Source organism: Rhinoraja longicauda, chromosome 7 (genome assembly GCF_053455715.1).
Source record: "Rhinoraja longicauda isolate Sanriku21f chromosome 7, sRhiLon1.1, whole genome shotgun sequence".
Taxonomy (NCBI): Eukaryota; Metazoa; Chordata; class Chondrichthyes; order Rajiformes; family Arhynchobatidae; genus Rhinoraja; species Rhinoraja longicauda.
In genome coordinates, this window is record NC_135959.1 from 48,161,138 (window position 1) to 48,179,269 (window position 18,132).

The 18,132-nt window shown below is 40.4% G+C and overlaps 2 protein-coding genes across 2 annotated transcripts in view; one reads left to right on the plus strand and one right to left on the minus strand.

The window, feature by feature from the left end:
* The window catches only part of LOC144595629 (uncharacterized), a 32,681-nt gene extending 26,021 nt beyond the window's left edge, over positions 1-6,660 (minus strand). Inside the window, exon 1 of the mRNA XM_078403210.1 lies at positions 6,616-6,660. Within this exon, the coding sequence (XP_078259336.1) occupies positions 6,616-6,660 (45 nt within the window). The remainder of the gene's footprint in view (positions 1-6,615) is intronic.
* sln (sarcolipin) overlaps positions 1-17,719 on the plus strand; it is a 28,328-nt gene extending 10,609 nt beyond the window's left edge. The window contains exons 2-3 of the mRNA XM_078402488.1: positions 14,394-14,525; positions 16,600-17,719. Coding sequence (XP_078258614.1) covers positions 16,738-16,833 — 96 coding nt within the window. The 5' untranslated portion in view covers positions 14,394-14,525; positions 16,600-16,737 and the 3' untranslated portion in view covers positions 16,834-17,719. The remainder of the gene's footprint in view (positions 1-14,393; positions 14,526-16,599) is intronic.
* Positions 17,720-18,132: the final 413 nt, after the last annotated feature.

Below are 18,132 nucleotides of genomic sequence, written 5' to 3' on the forward strand. Positions count from 1 at the left end.
AATCCAGTTTATGCCTTGTTACAGTGATGCTTGGTTTTTAAGTAACCCATACAAGATGTTATAGTTCAAAACTCTCAAGTACTTACCGACTTGTCAATGATTTCAGCGAAAATGAGGACAACGGAGAAGCATTGACAGCGTGGGAATTTCGCAATGTTTCCGAAGACGCTGTAATCTCGACCCGACTCGGCATTGTCTTCGGGTAAAAGAAAAGTTCGGCGATCTGCTACGACTTTGACAGTCGCCAGCAGTCGCCTTAAAATCGCCTAAAGTGGGACAGGCCCTTAAATCCAATGTCTGCAATGGGTTAGAAGTGAATTGGACAGTACCCTAGCTTATGGAAGGACCATTCAGAAGCCTGATAACAGAAGGGAACAAGCTGTTCTGTGCACACTTTCAAGCTTCTGTACCTTCTGCCACATTGGAACAGGGAGTTGAAGGAATGACTGGGATGGGACCAGTCTTTGATTATGCTGGCTGCTTTTCTGAGGCAGCGTGAAGTGTAGATGGAGTTAATGGTGAGGAGTCCGGTATGAGTGATGGACTGGGCTACATTGACAAGTCTTCTTGGGCAGAGCTGTTCCCAAACCAAGCTGTGATGCAACCCGACAACATGCTATCTATGTTGCATTTGTAGAAGTTTGTTAGACTCATTGAAGACATGCCAAATTTCCTCAGTCTCCTAAGGATGAGGAGGCATTGGTCTATCTTATTGGCTGTTGCTTCAATGTAGATGGTCGACGACAGATTGTGGTAATATTAACGGCAAAACAGATTAAACTTTTAATAATTTCCACTCTAGCACCATTGATGTTGATTGGATCCGTCTCATCATTGTTCATGATCTTGCCCACCACAGTAGTGTCATCTGCAAACTTGTATATGGAGTTTGAGCTGTATTTGCCGCACAGTCGTGAGTGTACAGGGAATTGAGTAGGGGATTACAATGCATCTTTGCAGGCCACCTGTGTTGAGAATTATTGCTATTTAAAAGAGACCTGATCTTTCCCGGGTCGCTAATGGGGAGTCTGAGGTGCCCATATTATTTTGGATACTTTTTAATAGTTCCCACCTCCAATTCCATCCAAGTTGCATGCTGCCAATTTCCTCAGACACTTCATTCTCTCCCCTTTGATATCCAACACTCCCCCTACTTCTGATCATTTTCTGAATTGATCCTCACCTTCTAAGTGTTTAGCTTCCTTCCTCCCATAATCATCTCACTCCTGTTGTATTTCCCTTCAGCAAACACCCAAATCAAGTGGGAGCTTTCAGCTATCTGATAGAAGATCATCAGGATGGTCTCATGGTGAGGGAACTAGCCAACCAAGAAGGACAGGTATAAATCAATACAACCCTCTCTCCACCCAGCCCTAAATCAATTGGCCAACTGATTTCTTTGGTGAGCTCGACACTCCGCCTTCATGTAAGCTCATGGAGGCAAGGCCTTTGTGTGAGCTTTCTCGTAGTTTAGTTTGGCGATACAGCATGTAAACAGGCCCTCCGAGTCCATGCCGACCAATAATCTCCCATACACTAGTTCTATTCGACACACCAGGGACAATTTACAGAAGCAAATTAACCTAAAAACCCACACGTCTTTGGAATGTGGGAGGAAACCGGAGCACTCAGAGGAAGCCCACATGGTCACAGAGAGAACGTACAAACTCCACACAGACAGCACCCGAGGTCAGGTTCAAACCCGGGCAGCAACCACTGTGCTACTATGCTATCCCAAACATGAACTATTCTATTTTTCATGATGTTTCATGGCTTCTGCGCAATATATCCGCAGTGCTGCCTTGTACAAAATGGATGCAGGCTCCTTATGCTGCTTTAGCTCATTGTCTACAAATGTTCCAAAGCTGGATATTAAAATCATTCTACATCACTGGTTAGGTCTCATCTGGAACAGTGCTGGACACTGCAAGGATGGAACATGACCTGATAAAGTTCACCAGAATGATACAAGGGATGAGGAACTTTTGCAACGTGGGAAAGGCTGTTGTCCTTGGAGCAGAAGGAGAGCTTCTTTGATGCACCTCCTGAACCTTGGTGGTAATCAAAAATTGAATTAGATACATACTTGAAATTGGTACTTTCTCATGTCTTTCAGGAGGGCAGGGAAGTGGAATTATTGTAGATACTCAGAAGGGAAATAGAGTCAATGTTTCAGGTCATTTATCCTTTGTCAGAACTGGGAAGTGGAATTAATTGTAAAGTGCTTTCAAAAGACATTATAGTTGGATTAATAATCTCCCTCTGTGGGATATATATGGTTCTAAGTCCCTGATATATTTGTTAAAATGGGATGGACATAAACAACTAAAGAATATTTCAAAGCTGCCGCATAAGGGAAAGCAATGGGGAAGACCTCACAAAGTAGAGATGGGAATTATGGAGATTTTTGCATATCTTTCATTAATTTGTCCTATATCTCTCTTTATCACGGTCTATATCTCTCGTTTCCCTTTCCCCTGACTCTCAGTCTGAAGAAGGGTCTCGACCAGAAAAGTCACCTATTTCTTTTCTCCAGAGATGCTGCCGGACTCATTGTTACTACAGCTTTTTGTATTTATCTTTGGAGCAAGTAAGTTGTATTGGGCCAATACTACGTCAAAATCAGAGGAGATTCATAAAGAAAACATCTCACATTAGCTTTATACATGACCCACATATGAGGTCCTTTCTCTTCACTAACAGATGTCAACAACTTTATGTGATTAGCTGTAACTACAAACAGAACCACTGAAAGTGCCTGTCAAAGTCACTGTGACCCTCAGTGGCTCTCCTGAGGGCCCCTTTCAGCTTGCATTAGGTAACATAAGCCACATCTCACAACACTCAGGCATATCCAAGATCAAAGCTGTCCTCCCAAGGAGAAACATCTACATCTCCTTCTCCATGAATACTGCAAAGCAGGATGAGAGAGTACAAAGTTTCACCGACAAAACTTTACATGGTCCCTATCATCAGCTGGTGTCTATATCCATCTGAAAAGAATTCCTCTCCTCTGCCCCAACCTGAAACGTCACCTGTCCATGTTCTCCAGGGATGCTGTGTTACTCCAGCACTTTGGATATCATATACAATGATATTCAATATGCACTTGGTGCTGCTGGCCAAAGATGAATTTCTGTCCCATGTTTCCATTTATAAACATCCCATCCGGCTATTTAATAACTTTCTCTATCATCGGCAAAGACCTGTGGAGATTAAGCCCAACACTTCATATTCTTTCAACCCGATAACATTGTGCCAACTAATTTATTTTATACTAATTCTTTCTACCAAAATGAATAATTTCATATGCGTAGAAAGGAACTGCAGATGCTGGTTATATACCAAAGATAGACACAAAGTGCTGGAGTAACTCAGCGGATCAGGCAGCATCTCTGGAGAACAAGGATTAGCGTCCATCTGAATAATTTCATACTTTGTTTTAAATTCGAACTGCACATTTCACCCTTTTTAATATAATTCATAAAACGTAACTGTAAATGGCAGTAAAAATAAAATGTACTAAAATTAAAAGAGAAGTGGTCACAAATGAACATACATCCAGTTATAGCCAGGAATGAGTAGGTTAACATATGATGAGGGTTTGGCGGCAATGAGTTTAGAAGAATGAGGGGGGACCTTATTGGAACGTACAGAATAGTGAAAGGCTTGGATAGGTGTTTAATAGTTGGCACAGACAGTGGGCTGAAGGACCTTTTTCCATGCTGTATTATTCTCTGGCTGTCTGGTTGTATTTCTACTGCAATGGCAGTTGCCATGATCATGACATCTCCTTATTCTGTATAGGAGGGGACGGACGATAATTTCTTCCTGCTAGTTCTTCCTTGGAGTTGTGTGCCAGTACCTCCTGCAAGAAGGGCGTGGGGTAGTGGATTCCCTGCAAAGTGGTTGGATAAAGCAGCTGTCAAAACAGAATAGCTGATTATTGATGTTTGAGATGGAAGCGATCTTCGTTATGATGAGGAGATGCAATGAATTACGGAACAGAGATTGCAGGATTAGGAACGGAACCAAGAAAGGAAACGTTGGCGAATGCCTTCATTGAGAATGGATGTGGTTCGTCACTGTGCAGCTGATTTGAGAGCTATTTTTTCACCTTACTGACTCTGGTAAGATTTATTGTAGTCTTACAACCATGCTCCGGGCCGAATGTTCCTGGCAGTGCAATGTTTAGTCGCTTTTTCACACTACAGGAGACACCAATGCTAAGTGGACTCAGTCCTATGAGGGGAGAAGGTTGTTTCTATGCATCTGCACAGCCATATCAGGGACTTCCAAAGTGTCCTGGTGCCTGCTTCACTACCTCCTTCTGAAGCTGTTTCTTCGGTGCAAGTTCCTCCTGACACTGCGCTTCACCTGTAAATTATATGGACAACTTAAGGTTTGGACTGAAGGCAGATGCCTTCTGTCTAAGCCTTAGTTACGTAAATCACTGAATGGTGGAGCTAATACGTGCTGCAAGTCCATATAATTACAATCAAGAGCCAGCTTGCAAATTGGCTGCTGCGTGAGTTAGCATTAGCTGACATGTGAAGTACGTGACTCAGCCGCTGAAATGCAGGCTTGGCTTCAACTGGACTTTAGGTTGGAGTTTCTTCTAGAAGCAAAAGACAGTGAATCCGTATGGTCAAGTCACAGCAACATAGATGTTTTCATTCCATTGGTATGTGATGATTATTTTAGCCAGCTATGTGCAAACTTGAGAAGGCTATAAAGCAGGCTTAGCAGACAGTGACAGGTGTCAGCGTGGGCATTTGCAAGAAGCAGAGTGCTGGATTCTATTCAAAGTCAAAGGAACTAGAAGTAAGAGTTTGCAACTGCAAACACTTTATTTGTCCCTTGAAAAAATAAAATTTCAGCCAAGTAGTATAAAAATCAAGGTTTTCCACAAATCTAGAGACACATATCAACTTGAACCCGTTCGCTTGTGGGTGGCACAGTGGCACAATGGTAGAGTTGTTGCCTTACTGCACCAGAGACCCGGGTATGGTCCTGACTATGGGTTCTGTACGGTGTTTGTATGTTCTCCCTGTGACAGCGTGGGTTTTCTCAGGGTGCTCCAATTTCCTCCCAAATTCCAAAGATATGCAGGTTTGTAGGTTAGTTGGCTTCTGTAAATTGTCCCGAGGGTGTAGGGTGGAACTAGTGCATGAGTGATTGTTGGTTGGCATGGACTTGGTGGGCTGAAGGGCTTGTTTCCACGCTATATCTCTAAAATAAACAAACCTAAATCAGGTGCTTGATATTTCACCAAATAATTGACAGGACTATAATGTAAACTTCTCTCAATTAAGCATTTTCATTATCAGCAGCTACAAATTGCCAATCAGCTGCACAGGAACATGGTGATAACAACAAATGGAGAGCAAAAGTTAAATATTTTTACATGTATATGTTTTGGACAATTGGTGAGGGTGAGCTTAAATATGTTAAGAAATAAAAAACAAACATGTATATAATTTGGTTTCTGAATTGATTGGTGCTGAAGGCTAGCCTACGAATAGTGCCATCACAAAGGAATGGCTTCAAATTTACATCATGCACATTAAAGTTGAAGATATTTTGTCATTCCTTACATATTATCTCTCAAGAGGTCAAGAGTGTTTAATTATCATATGTATCGAAAACGGAACAATGAAATTCTTACTTACAGAAAGAAGCATAACAGGATCTGCAAACTTAGTACTGTACTCTGTTTTTCTTACCACAGATGCTACCCGACCTGCTAAGTGGTTCTAATGTTTTTTTGTTTTTATTTCAGATTTCACATCAGACTGCACCAGACTGTTTGCAAATCCACATTCTATTTGACTCAGAACTAAGACTCTGGCCCCATATCACTTATTAACAATTTCACCCATCTCCAAATTTAACCACTCAACCAATTTGGTTGAGACTACTGGTAGAGCTGTTGCCCTCACCAGCTGTGAGTTCCATCCTGACCTCGGATACTGTCTGTGTGGAATTCAATCATTCTCCCTGTGACTGCGTGGGTGCTCCTGTATCCTCTAACATACCAAAGACATGCGAGTTAATTGTCCACTCCAAAATTGAGCCTGTTGAGTATGGAGTGGATGAGAAAGTGGGATAACATAGAGCTGGTGTGAAAAGGTGATCAATGATCACCCTGGTCTCAGAGGGCCAAAAAGCCTCTGTGCTCTATCTCTAAATTAAACTAAACTGAACAATTTGCTATTGAAACCTTCATCTGTGCAATTATCTTCGGACTCAACTATTTTAAAGTTCTCCTGGCTGGCTTCAATAAACCTCAACTTATCCAAAATTCTATGGTCTATAAGCAGCAACGAGTCTTGTTCAGCTTGCTGATTCACTTTGGCTTCTTTCCACCAATGTCCAAACCTTAAACTTTGCAGCTTTGTGCTGTTTGTAACCTCTTCCTGCCTGACAATATTCTTGGGAAGAAAAAAAAGGAAGTTTGTAATGCCTTTTGGGTCCTCAGGCCTTCCCATATAACATATTACATGGAACAGTGCAGCACAGGAATAGGCCTTTCAGCCCACAATGTCTGTGCCATCATGATGCCAACTTAAACTGATCGCTTTTACCTGCGCATGATCAATATCCCACCATTACCTGCATATCCATGTGCCTATCTGAGAGCCTCTTTAAATCCATCATCGTATCTACTTCCACCACCACCCTGGGAACGGATTCCAGACACCGATCACTCTCTGTGTAAAAAACTTGCTCACACATTTCCTTTAAACAGTCCTCCTCTCATCTTAAAGGTATGCCCTCTGGTGTTTGACATTTCCTTTAAACAGTCCTCCTCTCATCATAAAGGTTATGCCCTCTGGTATTTGACATTTCAACCCTGGGAAAAGGGTTCTGACTAGGTGAGACAGAGCTTCACGTGCACTTCCTCTAACTTCATCTACTGCATTTGTTGTTTCCGATGTGGCCTCCTTTAATCAGTGAGACTGAGCACAGACTTGATGACCGTTACACCAAACACGCGTTTGGTCCGCCAAGGCCTGCTGGATCCCCTGATTGCTAACCATTTTAACTCATCTTCCCATTCCCACACTGGCCTTTCTGTCCTGGGCATTCTCCATTGCCAGAATGAGGCCACACGCAAACTGGGGAAACAGCACTTCACATTCTGCTTGGGTAGCTTATAATCAAATCGTATGGACATTGAAATTTCCAATTTTAAGTAACTAACCTGCAAACAGCCCCCAAAATATTTTCTTTCCCCCTCTTCCCTGTGGTCCACCTGGACCCACCCATTTCTCCCCTTCCCCCTTCCTTTCCACCTATATTCCCTCCTTTGGCATTACTATTTGCACCTCTTCTATCCTAATCTCATACCTTTTGACTTTTCATCTCTGGTCTTTGTTCAACCATCTGCCTATCAACAAAAACCCTCACCTATATCCACCCACCACTCGCTGGGCTTTGTCTGGGTTCTCCTCTCTTCCAGCTTCCCCCTCCCTCACCCCAATCAGTCTGAAGAAGGTTCCTGATCTGAAAAGTCACTTATCAACGTTCTCCAGAGATGTGCCTGGCCTGCGGATTTACTCCAGTGCTTTGTGTCTTTTTGTTTCTCAAAATGCTGGAGTAACTCAGCAGGTCAGGCAGCATCTCAGGAGAGAAGGAATGGGTGACGTTTCGGGTCGAGACCCTTCTTTGACTTGTGTCTTTTTGTAATCGTTTACGTATCTACTTAGATACATTGAATATACAGCACGGAAACAGGCCCTTCAGCTCTGCTTGTCCTTGCTGACCAAAATGCCCCATTTAAGCTGGACAAGTTGGTCCATATTTGGCCCATATTCCTCGAAACCTTCCCCATCCATGTATCTGTCGAAATGTCTTTTAAATGTTTTTATTGTACTTGCTTCAACAATTCTGGCAGCTCATTCCATATATCAACCGTCTTCTGTGTGAAAAATTAAATTCTATTAAATCTTGCACTTCTCCTTAAACTGATGCCCTCTAGTTCTTGAACCCCCTATCTTGGGAAAAAAATCTGCATTCACTTTATCTATTCCCTTATTATTTTATACCCCTGTATAATATTATCTCTCAGCTTCCTGCACTCCAAAAGAATAAAGTCCTAGCCTGCCCAACCCCTCTCTATAGCTCAGCCCTTGGGTCCTGGAAACAAGTTCCTAAATCTTCTCTACACTCTTTCCAGCTTAAAGACATCCTTCCAACAGCAGGGTGACCAAAACTGAACTTAATACTCCAAGTGCAACTTCACCTGTACCTTGAACAACTGTAACATAACATCCCGACTTCTATGTGTAGGAAAGAACTGCAAATGCTGGTTTAAATCGAAGGTAGACACAAAATGCTGGAATAACTCAGCGGGACAGGCAGCATCTCTGGAGAGAAGGAATGGGTAACGTTTCGGGTCGAGATCCTTCTTCAGACTGAAGACTGAAGTCTGACGAAGAGTCTCAACCAAAAACGTCACCCATTCCTTCTCTCCAGAGATGCTGCCCATCCCGCTGAGTTACTCCAGCATTTTGCGTCTATCCCAACTTCGATACTCCTTCCATGACTGATGAAGGCCAATGTGTCAAACCCTTTTTCACCACTCTATCTTTCTGCGATGTCACTTTCAGGGAACTACTACTTGTGCTCCAAGATCTCTCTGTTCTACAACACTCCTCGGGCCCGACCTTTCACAGTGAAGGTCCTGCCATGGTTTGACTTCCAAAAATACAACACTTCACACTTAACTGCATTACACTCCATTAAAAATTCCTCGGCCCACTTGCCCAGCTGATGAAGATCGTGCTGCAATTCTTGATAACCATCTTCACTGTCTATAATACCACCTATTTTTGTGTAATCTGCAAATTTATTAATCATGCCTTGTACAATCTTATCCAACTTGTTGACATAGATGACATACAATAATGAACCCTGCACCAATCCCTGAGGCACACCACTAGTCACAGGTCACCAGTCTGAAAAATGACTTTTTACACCATCCTCTGCTTTCTATGATGTAGACAATTTTGTATCCAGTTAGCTAGCTTTCCCAACATCCCAAGTGTTTTAATCTTCCAGAACAGCCTACCATGTGGATCCTTACCAAAGGCCTTACTAAAGTCCATATAGACTATATCAACCACCCTAACTTCATTAACCTTCTTGGTTACTCTTCAAAAATTTCAATCCGTTTGTAAGACATGATCTCCCATAAACAAAACCATGCTGATTATCCCTAATCAATAACCCCTGTCTGAACAATGTATGTATATCCTATCCTTCAGAATTCCTTTTCAGTAACTTTCCTACCACAGATATTAGGCTTCTCTACCTTTCTTCTCTACTTTTCCATAATGTCCTTAGATATATCTGATCAGGCCTGGGAAATGTATCTAGCTTCATATGTCTTAAAACATCTAGCACCTCCTGGACTATTATACAGACTATTTTCAAGATGCCCCCATTAACTATCCTAAGTTCCCTCATCTTCATTTCTTTTTAAATAGAACAAGAACATGCATACCTTGAACTTTTACATTAGTTTGAAGAAGGGTCTCGACCTGAAACGTCACCCATTCCTTCTCTCCAAGATGCCTGACCTGCTGAGTTACTCCAGCATTTTGTGATACCTTCGATTTGTACCAGCATCTGCAGTCATTTTCCTACACTATTGAACTTTTACAATCATCCTTTAAAAAGCACTCCACTTTCTGGCTGTTCCTTTGCCCACAAACAATCTATCCCAATCAACCATTGCATGTTCCTGTCTAATACTATTAAAGTTGGCCTTACCCCAATTTAGAACTTTTACTTGTGGACCAGCCCTGTCCTTATCCATTACTATTTTAGAACTGAGGTCGCAGGTCCAAAAAGGCTCACCCATTGACATTTCAGCCACTTACCCCAAAAGTAGGTCAAACATTGCCCTCTCCCTTGTAAGCTGCTCCACATATTGCCTGAGGAAATATGAACACACTTGATAAATTTCACCCCTTTAAGCTCTTGGCACTGTGGCAGTCTATATTGGGAAAGTTCAAATCCCCTATGTCAACCCTATTAGTCTTGCAGCTGTCTGCAACCTCCCAGCATATATGTTCCCCTAATTCCCATTGACTATTTGAGGGCCTATAGTACAATCCCAATAAGGCGATCATGCCCTTTTTATTTTTCATCTACACTCATATAACCTCACTGAATGATATTTGAATAATGTAATCTCAAACAACTGCCAAGATGTTTTCCTTAATCAATAAAGCAAGTTCTCCCTCCTCTACTACCCCCACCGCTATCTCCACCTTGCTATAGCACCTGTACCTTGGAACATTAGCTGCCATACTTTCTCATAATTTTATAAACTTCTGTCACATGTCCCTTCAGTCTTCAAAGCTCCAGAAAAAAACAATCCAAGTTTGTTCAATCTCTTCTTATAGTTAATACACTCTGATCCAGGCAGCATCCTGGTAAACGTTTTTGCAACCAGAACTGCACACAATACACCATATGCAGCTTTACCAAAGTTTTATAAAACTACAACAATATTTGCTGATTCTAATGCTCAAATGCCCTGATCCACAAAGGCAAGTATGTCACACACCTTCTTACTTACTCTTATGTATCTTGTACACAAGTTATTGACATGGACCTCAAGATCCCTCTGCCCATCAATGCTGTTGGGGGTCCTGCCATTAACTGTATACTTTTCCCTTACATTTGACCTCCCAAAGTTCAACACCTCACACTTGCTCTGATTAAACTACATCTACCATTTCATCCATAGCCGTCATTGATCTATATCTTGCGGTATCCTTTGAAAGGCTTCTTTCATTGTCTGCAACTCAACCAATCTTGGAGTCATCTGCAAACTTACCAGCTAACCCATCTGCATATTCATCTGTCATTTATAGAAATATCACAAACAACAGGGGTTCCAGCACTGATCTCTGTTGAACACTACTACACAGCACACAGACCTCCAGCCAAAATAATACCCTTCCACTACCCTCTGCCTAGGCAAAGCAGTACGTAATCTTCTATCAAGATCCAAGCATCTTAATCTTCTGAGTCAGCCTACCATGAGGGACCTTGTCAAATGCCTTACATCTTCATCAATTATAGTCTTCACACTCTCAAAAAATGCAATTGAGTTTGTAAGACTTGAACATACTCTTGAACTTCTACAGCTGTTTGACTGAGAGCAGCCTTGTTCGGCAACTTGAATGCCCAGGAATCAAGAAGATTACAAAAAGTGGTGGACATCACCCGGTCCCTCATTGCACTCCTACCATCGGGAGTAAGGTGTAGGAGTCTAAAAACCACAACCACCAGGTTCAAGAAAACTTCTTCCCAACAACAATCAGTCTTTTGAAAACTACATGATACTAACCTCAATTATGAACTATGGACTGTCTTTGGTTGCACTAAGACATCTGGCTTTTTTGCACTAGTATTGGGATTATTAATTTATTGAATTGTTGTTTAGTATATGTTATCTATTTGTATGTGTAAGAAAGAACTGCAGATGCTGGTTTAAATCGAAGATAGACACAAAATGCTGGAGTAACTCAGCAGGACAGGCAGCATCTCTGGAGAGAAAAAATGGGTGACCTTTCAGGTCGAGACCCTTCTTCTGACTTCTGAAGAAGGGTCTCGACCCGAAATGTCACCCATTTCTTCTCTCCAGAGATGCTGCCTGTCCCGCTGAGTTACTCCAGCATTTTGTGTTTATCTATTTGTATAGTGTTTACAGGCTGTTATGCTGCTCCAAGTAAGAATTTCATTGTTTTGTTTATGATAATTAAACACTCAAGACTGGACTCTTGACATGACCTGCCCCATGTATAATCATAGATAGACTCAAAATGCTGGAGTAACTCAGCGGGACAGGCAGCATCTCTGGTATGGGTGACATTTCAGGTCGAGACCCTTCTTCAGACATGAAATCTTTGGTTTTAACCAGCATCTGCAGTTCCTTCCTTCACATAAAATCATGTTGACTTTTTAGTCCATTCTCTTCCAAATGTGAGTAAATCCTATCTCTAAGAATTCTCTCCGATAGCTTCCCAACCATAGATGCTCTGTAATTTCCTGAATTATCCACATTTCCTTTCAGGCGATGGCCATCTGCACACAAAAGCTTCCAAAACCCCCCATCTTTTTATCACCCAACCAATGGCAACCTTGCTACTGAAGGCTTATCCCGCATCCAGGAGGTCCAAATTTGTATGCAGCTAGCACCATTTCTAGTGGGTGAAACCAAGTGGTGTCTATAGCGCTATCAGCATTTATGGATGAAATCATGAGGCAGTGTTTGTTTTCTGAGGGCTCTGCTTCTATTGCAGCGCAAGTAAAATATATTGAAATGGTACAGTGGAAGCCCAGACATTTGCTTTGTGAAATCAGCTTCGTTCCATTAAAGCTCAGACTGCTGAGATCACAAATCTATACCATTGCACAAAACATTGAGGATATCACAGCAATCCTGCCTGTCTCTGGGATAGCCAGGGAACATCCAGGTGGTTGGCAATTTATTGGTGGAATAAATCCAACATCTAACATCCTTTCTTGGATGTCAGCATTTATAATTCCACCAGTGTCCACGTATGTAAGTGCCTATCAACTAGTCCCACTTATGCCAAGGAGGTGCAATCTGACCCAAATCTTCCAGCTTAAGAGCAGCTCATGGTTGACCTCAACAGCCACTTTCAGCCTCCCGAAATTCAAGAAAGTCACATTGCACCTTCTCTACAGTAGCAAATGCAAGAGTATCAAGTAGAATGTTGTAGGTGAAAGCAAAGGCAGGCATACTGTAGATAGACATTAATTGCAAAGACTAAATGGTCAATGATTGTTTGCTATTGATCTTGTCAGGATGCATAAAAATGATTGAAACCGATGATTTGGTTAGGTCTAGTGGACATTAATATGAAATTAAATACAATGAAAGTAAACTAGGAAATGCAGTGGAATGGGGAATTTAAAAAACTTCATTCATGGGATGAGGTGCTTCTATCTGGCCAGCATTTCATGAGGGTTCCTCATGGCCCTTGAGAAGTTGATGCAGTGTTGTCATCTTAAACCACTGGGCGGCACTGTGGCGCAATGGTAGAGCTGCTGCCTCACAGCGCCAATGTCCCGGGTTCGATCCTGACAATGGGTGCTGTCTGTGTGTAGTTTGCATATTCTTCCTGTGACCATGTGGGTTTCCTTTGAGTGCTCCGGTTTCCTCCCACATCCCAAAGACATGCAGATTTGTAGGTTAATTTGGTTCTGTAAATTCTCTCCCCCCCCCCCCCCCCCCCCAATTAACCTACAAACTCACACATCTTGGGGTGTGGGAGGAAACCAGATGCCCCGGAGCAACCACTCATGGCCACAGCTAGAAGTTCACATAGTCCACATGGGCAGCACTCGTGGTTAAGATTGAAACTAGGTCAGTGGTGTTGTAAGCCACAGAGCTGTTAGGTAGAGCTGCTGCACCACCATGTCTTCGAGGTAGGTTTTCCAGCAGCTTTTAACGAGTTTTGATTAACTGCTGCAGTACATTTTGTATCTACAACAGTAGCTGCATGGCTACTGCAGAAACCGGCTACTTCCAGCCCAGTGAACACTTGCAGGCACTTCTTTGCATGTGAGAATGAGCAGAAGGCAACCAGCAAAGTGTGGAGGGGGTACAGGTTTTTAGGAGGAGGCCTTTTATGCTCAGGGTGATCATGGACCAATTATTCCATCTGGTCTGAACATGAATCTGCATGCATAACATCAGAGCTTCATTAAAGGATTATCTCTCTGAAACCACAAATCTGCTCAAGCTACAATGCACCTCTTTGAAAGCAACCTTTATTTGGTGCACACCACTCAAAATATTGGGTCCTCCTGGAACAAGTAATACCTTGATTAGTATTGGCCACACATTGCTAATCAAGTTGATTAGCAGGCAATGCAACACTGAGGTGCTAACACCATTAGAAATAACAGGTGCAAATCAATTCCACGTTGAGATCAGAGGGCATATTTTCAGGGACTATTGCATTTAAACGTTTTGTTTGTCAATCTCAGTTTTAAGATTTCAGACCAGTTATATGAAGGATAAATCCCGCACATGAACCTTCACCTTTGGAAAAATTAAACCTCTTTGAAAATTATGTTTTAATAGTTAGAATCTTTTATCATGCACATTATTGAAAAACATATCTGAATTAATATATATTTTAATTTTCTGTTCCATTTTCTGCTTTGACTATTTAGTGTTACAGACTCTTTAATAAAGTTAAAAGCACCATGTATATATTTGACAACAATTATGCAGAGAACTACCAATCCTATGGGCCCATTCCACTGAGTGACAGGTCTTACTTGTGACATCATTGCTTTTATTGCCAAAAATATGGTGCTCTCCTTTCTCCTAGACTACTTAGATCCCACACAGAGATTCTCTGCCCAGACAGCACTTGAAGACACGCAGCGAGTGAACCAGGCCTACCTGCCCAGGCCAGGAGAGGCATTAATATCTGCAAGATTTAGATAATTTGTTCAAAAAGGTAAATGAAGCGCATGTTTGTGAAGTAATATGTCAAACGGCAGGAAATTTCTTTACAGGCTTTTCAAATGCGTGCATTTGTTTTTGAATTATTTAAACATGTAGCGAATGTGCAAGAATTACTAGATTGAGTTAAATAAGACAGCTGTTGCATTTATTGGAAGAAATATGATCACGGTGTATAAGACAAAGATTCAAAAAAAAATTGACTAGGATTTCTGAGCTTCCTACCATTAACTTTAGGGTATTATCTTCAAGAGCTAAAGTTAGGAGTCAAACTTCCAAATTCACTCATTATATCAATACCTAACATGACAGTATTTTTTGTCAAAATCTTGCATTTCTGGATGTGTGGTTCTTTTCCATTTACTATTTATTAATAACAGACTGAGTATTATCCATAAAATTATAGATTCATTTTATAACCTCTCCATAGCTGGTGTCTTTTTATGTATTTCCTTTAAACCATATATTTTGGTCATTTTAAATAATGAGTTGGATTAATTCTTTTAATAAAATTCATCAATATCATGGAATTAGATTTTGCCAATTCAAACTTAGACAATTTTAGTCCATAAATATCTAAGGACATTTAATATTCAAATGATCGAAGATAGTTCCAAAATAATTGAGGCTTTTACACAGGAAAAAAAATGTATGAAGGTTTTTCATGCTTAGATGCTTCAAAAACGTTTATGCTTTAAATATAAGTGGCTTAATGGAACAATTACTTAATGTCTCTTGTAATTCAAATACCCCATCTGAATAAAAGTGTGCTTGAAGCATTAAATATACTTACTTTCTTGAGTTGACAGTAATCCTAACCATAAATAGTAAATATGTCCGTGTAATCTCAAATAGAAAAAAAATCATTATTAATATCTTACTATTTGTTATAGCTCTTTTTCTTATTTTAATTTGCAAATGGATACTATGATTTTGAATGACCAAAATAAGCTCTGAAGTAATAAAGCTGACGAGTTAGATTATATCAATTAGTGTTAATTACGAGCCTATTTTTAAAACACGGATTGAAAGTTGGTTTGATATCCATCTCTCCAAAACATTTGCTGTCGGTAGTGGTGTTAGTAACAAGCTTAAATCTGGCTTCTCTGTAACCTGATAGTGTACCACTTTAAAGTTGCAGAACACAGTCCAAAAATACGGTACTGTATAGAAACTAAACTATCAAAATTGATTGTAATCATGTCTATTATGCTTGGCTATGTAAGAAAATACTCCAGATGCACCAGTTATGCAGTTAGTTTGTCACTATTAAGAATTAAGTTTCAGGGCTGTAAATATAACTGAAGAAACAGTTTGACCCCAGGCTTCTGTACTGTCATTTGATGACCATTACCAAATATTGCTGTTAGGTTACAAATATAATAAATATCGTACAGTTCAGTTCTTTCCATTTCCAGGTAACTAACTGTGGTAAAGATACAATATTTTCTTTTTTGGCATATGTTTGAACTTAGTTTATCTGGAAATTTGATGAACAATGCCAGGTTTTACATAAAGCAATTCAGAAGCAGAGCTAACTTCTATGTTACGTGTAGTTAATAGCATTCTAGCAATATGCCTCGGTTCCAACATCTGAAGATCAACCAAATTTTAAATTATTTTTTTTTCCTTTTCAACACTACTGATCCTGAGAACTGCTGAGTAAGAACTTAAATTTGACAGCCAGCTGTGGGCAGTTATACGCTGTGGCTGCACATCATCTGTGGATGTTATCCAAGGTCACTTCAGACAGGATTCCTGGAACCAACTGAGAAATGTGAGAATGCCACTTCATTGGCCTGGGTGGATTCTGAATCAGGTCCCACAAATTAAAAAAGAAACGTGCTTGCTTACACATTATACTTTACAGTCAACTACAATTAACATTTTCAACATCAGAACAAATTCTATTACGTAGGACAGGTCAGGAGATATGTTTTCAATGCCATTTTGCTTCTTGTTAACATGCTGACTGTTGAAACCTAACTTTCGCAATTTAAAAATTAATGTGTCTCCTAGAATGCTCTAGAGATAACAAACGAGAAAGATCTGTGCAATCTTTATTTCAGAAAACCTAAAGGTATAAGGCGTGTGGCGGAGTAAAGTTCAGTTGCTGTTGTTCTGAAGTGTTAATCGGAAGGCTCATCAGAAGTGATCTATTACCGTGGAGCTGGTTGTGCCATCCTACTCCTTTAGCCGCTGCAACCATGGATAAATCCACACAGGAGCTCTTCTTGAACTTTATGGTGGTTTTGATGACCGTGCTACTTATGTGGATGCTTGTTAAGTCCTATCAGGAGTGAGGCACTGTCTTCAATGTAAAACCATCTTTTACAATAAATTGTGGGAGTTTGTCATGGCTCTGTTCCTCTTATACTATCCAGTGGCTGCCATCAGATAATTTAACCTGGGCAATCACTTGCTTGAATTCTGGTTTATTTTCTACATTTCATCTTTTGCCTGATGCTCTATTTTTACCCCCTGTAATGTATCTGAAAGGGCATGTGTCAACCCTTCATGATTTAGGAGCACAATTGTGAAGTATGAAATTTCCAGTCATGAACAAAGTCCCTCCACAGTATCAGCTTTCTAAGTCTATGCACAACTACAATGGTTGTGTATCATGGGCGACAATTCAATATATTCTCACCATTTGTGAATCTGCGTGAGATGACACAGCAGTGACAATATTACCACCAAGAGTGTCATCTTAATCAAACAGAAACTTGGTATAACTTAAGCATTTTCTTTGATAACCACTACTGCACTTGTCAATCTTAGTTAGCTGGTACTGTGCTTTAATGGTTCTTCACTGGGGGCTCAATATTCTATGGGATGACACATGCCCTTTGGTTCCCACAGTTACCTCTTCAGCTATTTGTAATATAATGCGCTAGCATATAAGTGTTTTTTTGTTTATCTAAGAGTATTTCAAAAAAAATGTTGAGTCAATGCAAATATACCCCCACATAGAGTGGCACTGCTAAATTCCAAACAGTTATTAATTCATTTCTGTACCATGCACAGTCTGTTTTCTACTTTTTGTTCTTTTACTGCCTAACCTTGAAATGAATTTTCTTTGCTTTATCTTCACTTTAGAAATGTCCTGTAATATTGCTCTGGCTTTATCAATCAAGTGTCACAGATTGAAGCTTTCTTAAACTCTAATTATGTAGCTCAATAATTATACTCAAGTGATTTTTTAGAAGGCTAAAGATTAATATATCGTTCCTTCATGTATCACTTTGTTGTAATTAAAAATACATCCAAGCTTTCTTACTGTTGGTTTATTCTCTATCTACCAGAACTAACTCCACTAGTATATAACAGTGTCAATGTATGAATTCACTACATTTTATCAGGCTCAAATGTGTTCAACAAAATTCACATTAATCAAAAATGAAATATAATCCATTCAATTGCGTAGATTTTAAATGTATTGATGTGATGTTTTTCCAAACTGTAATAGTACTGACCAACAATTAGGCCACAATGAAGATTTACGACGAAATGCTTGTTATTGCTAGTTTTAAGGTTTATTTACTCACTCACACTCATCTTGGTTAAAGATTACATGGCCACTATTACCTGTCTATGTGGGC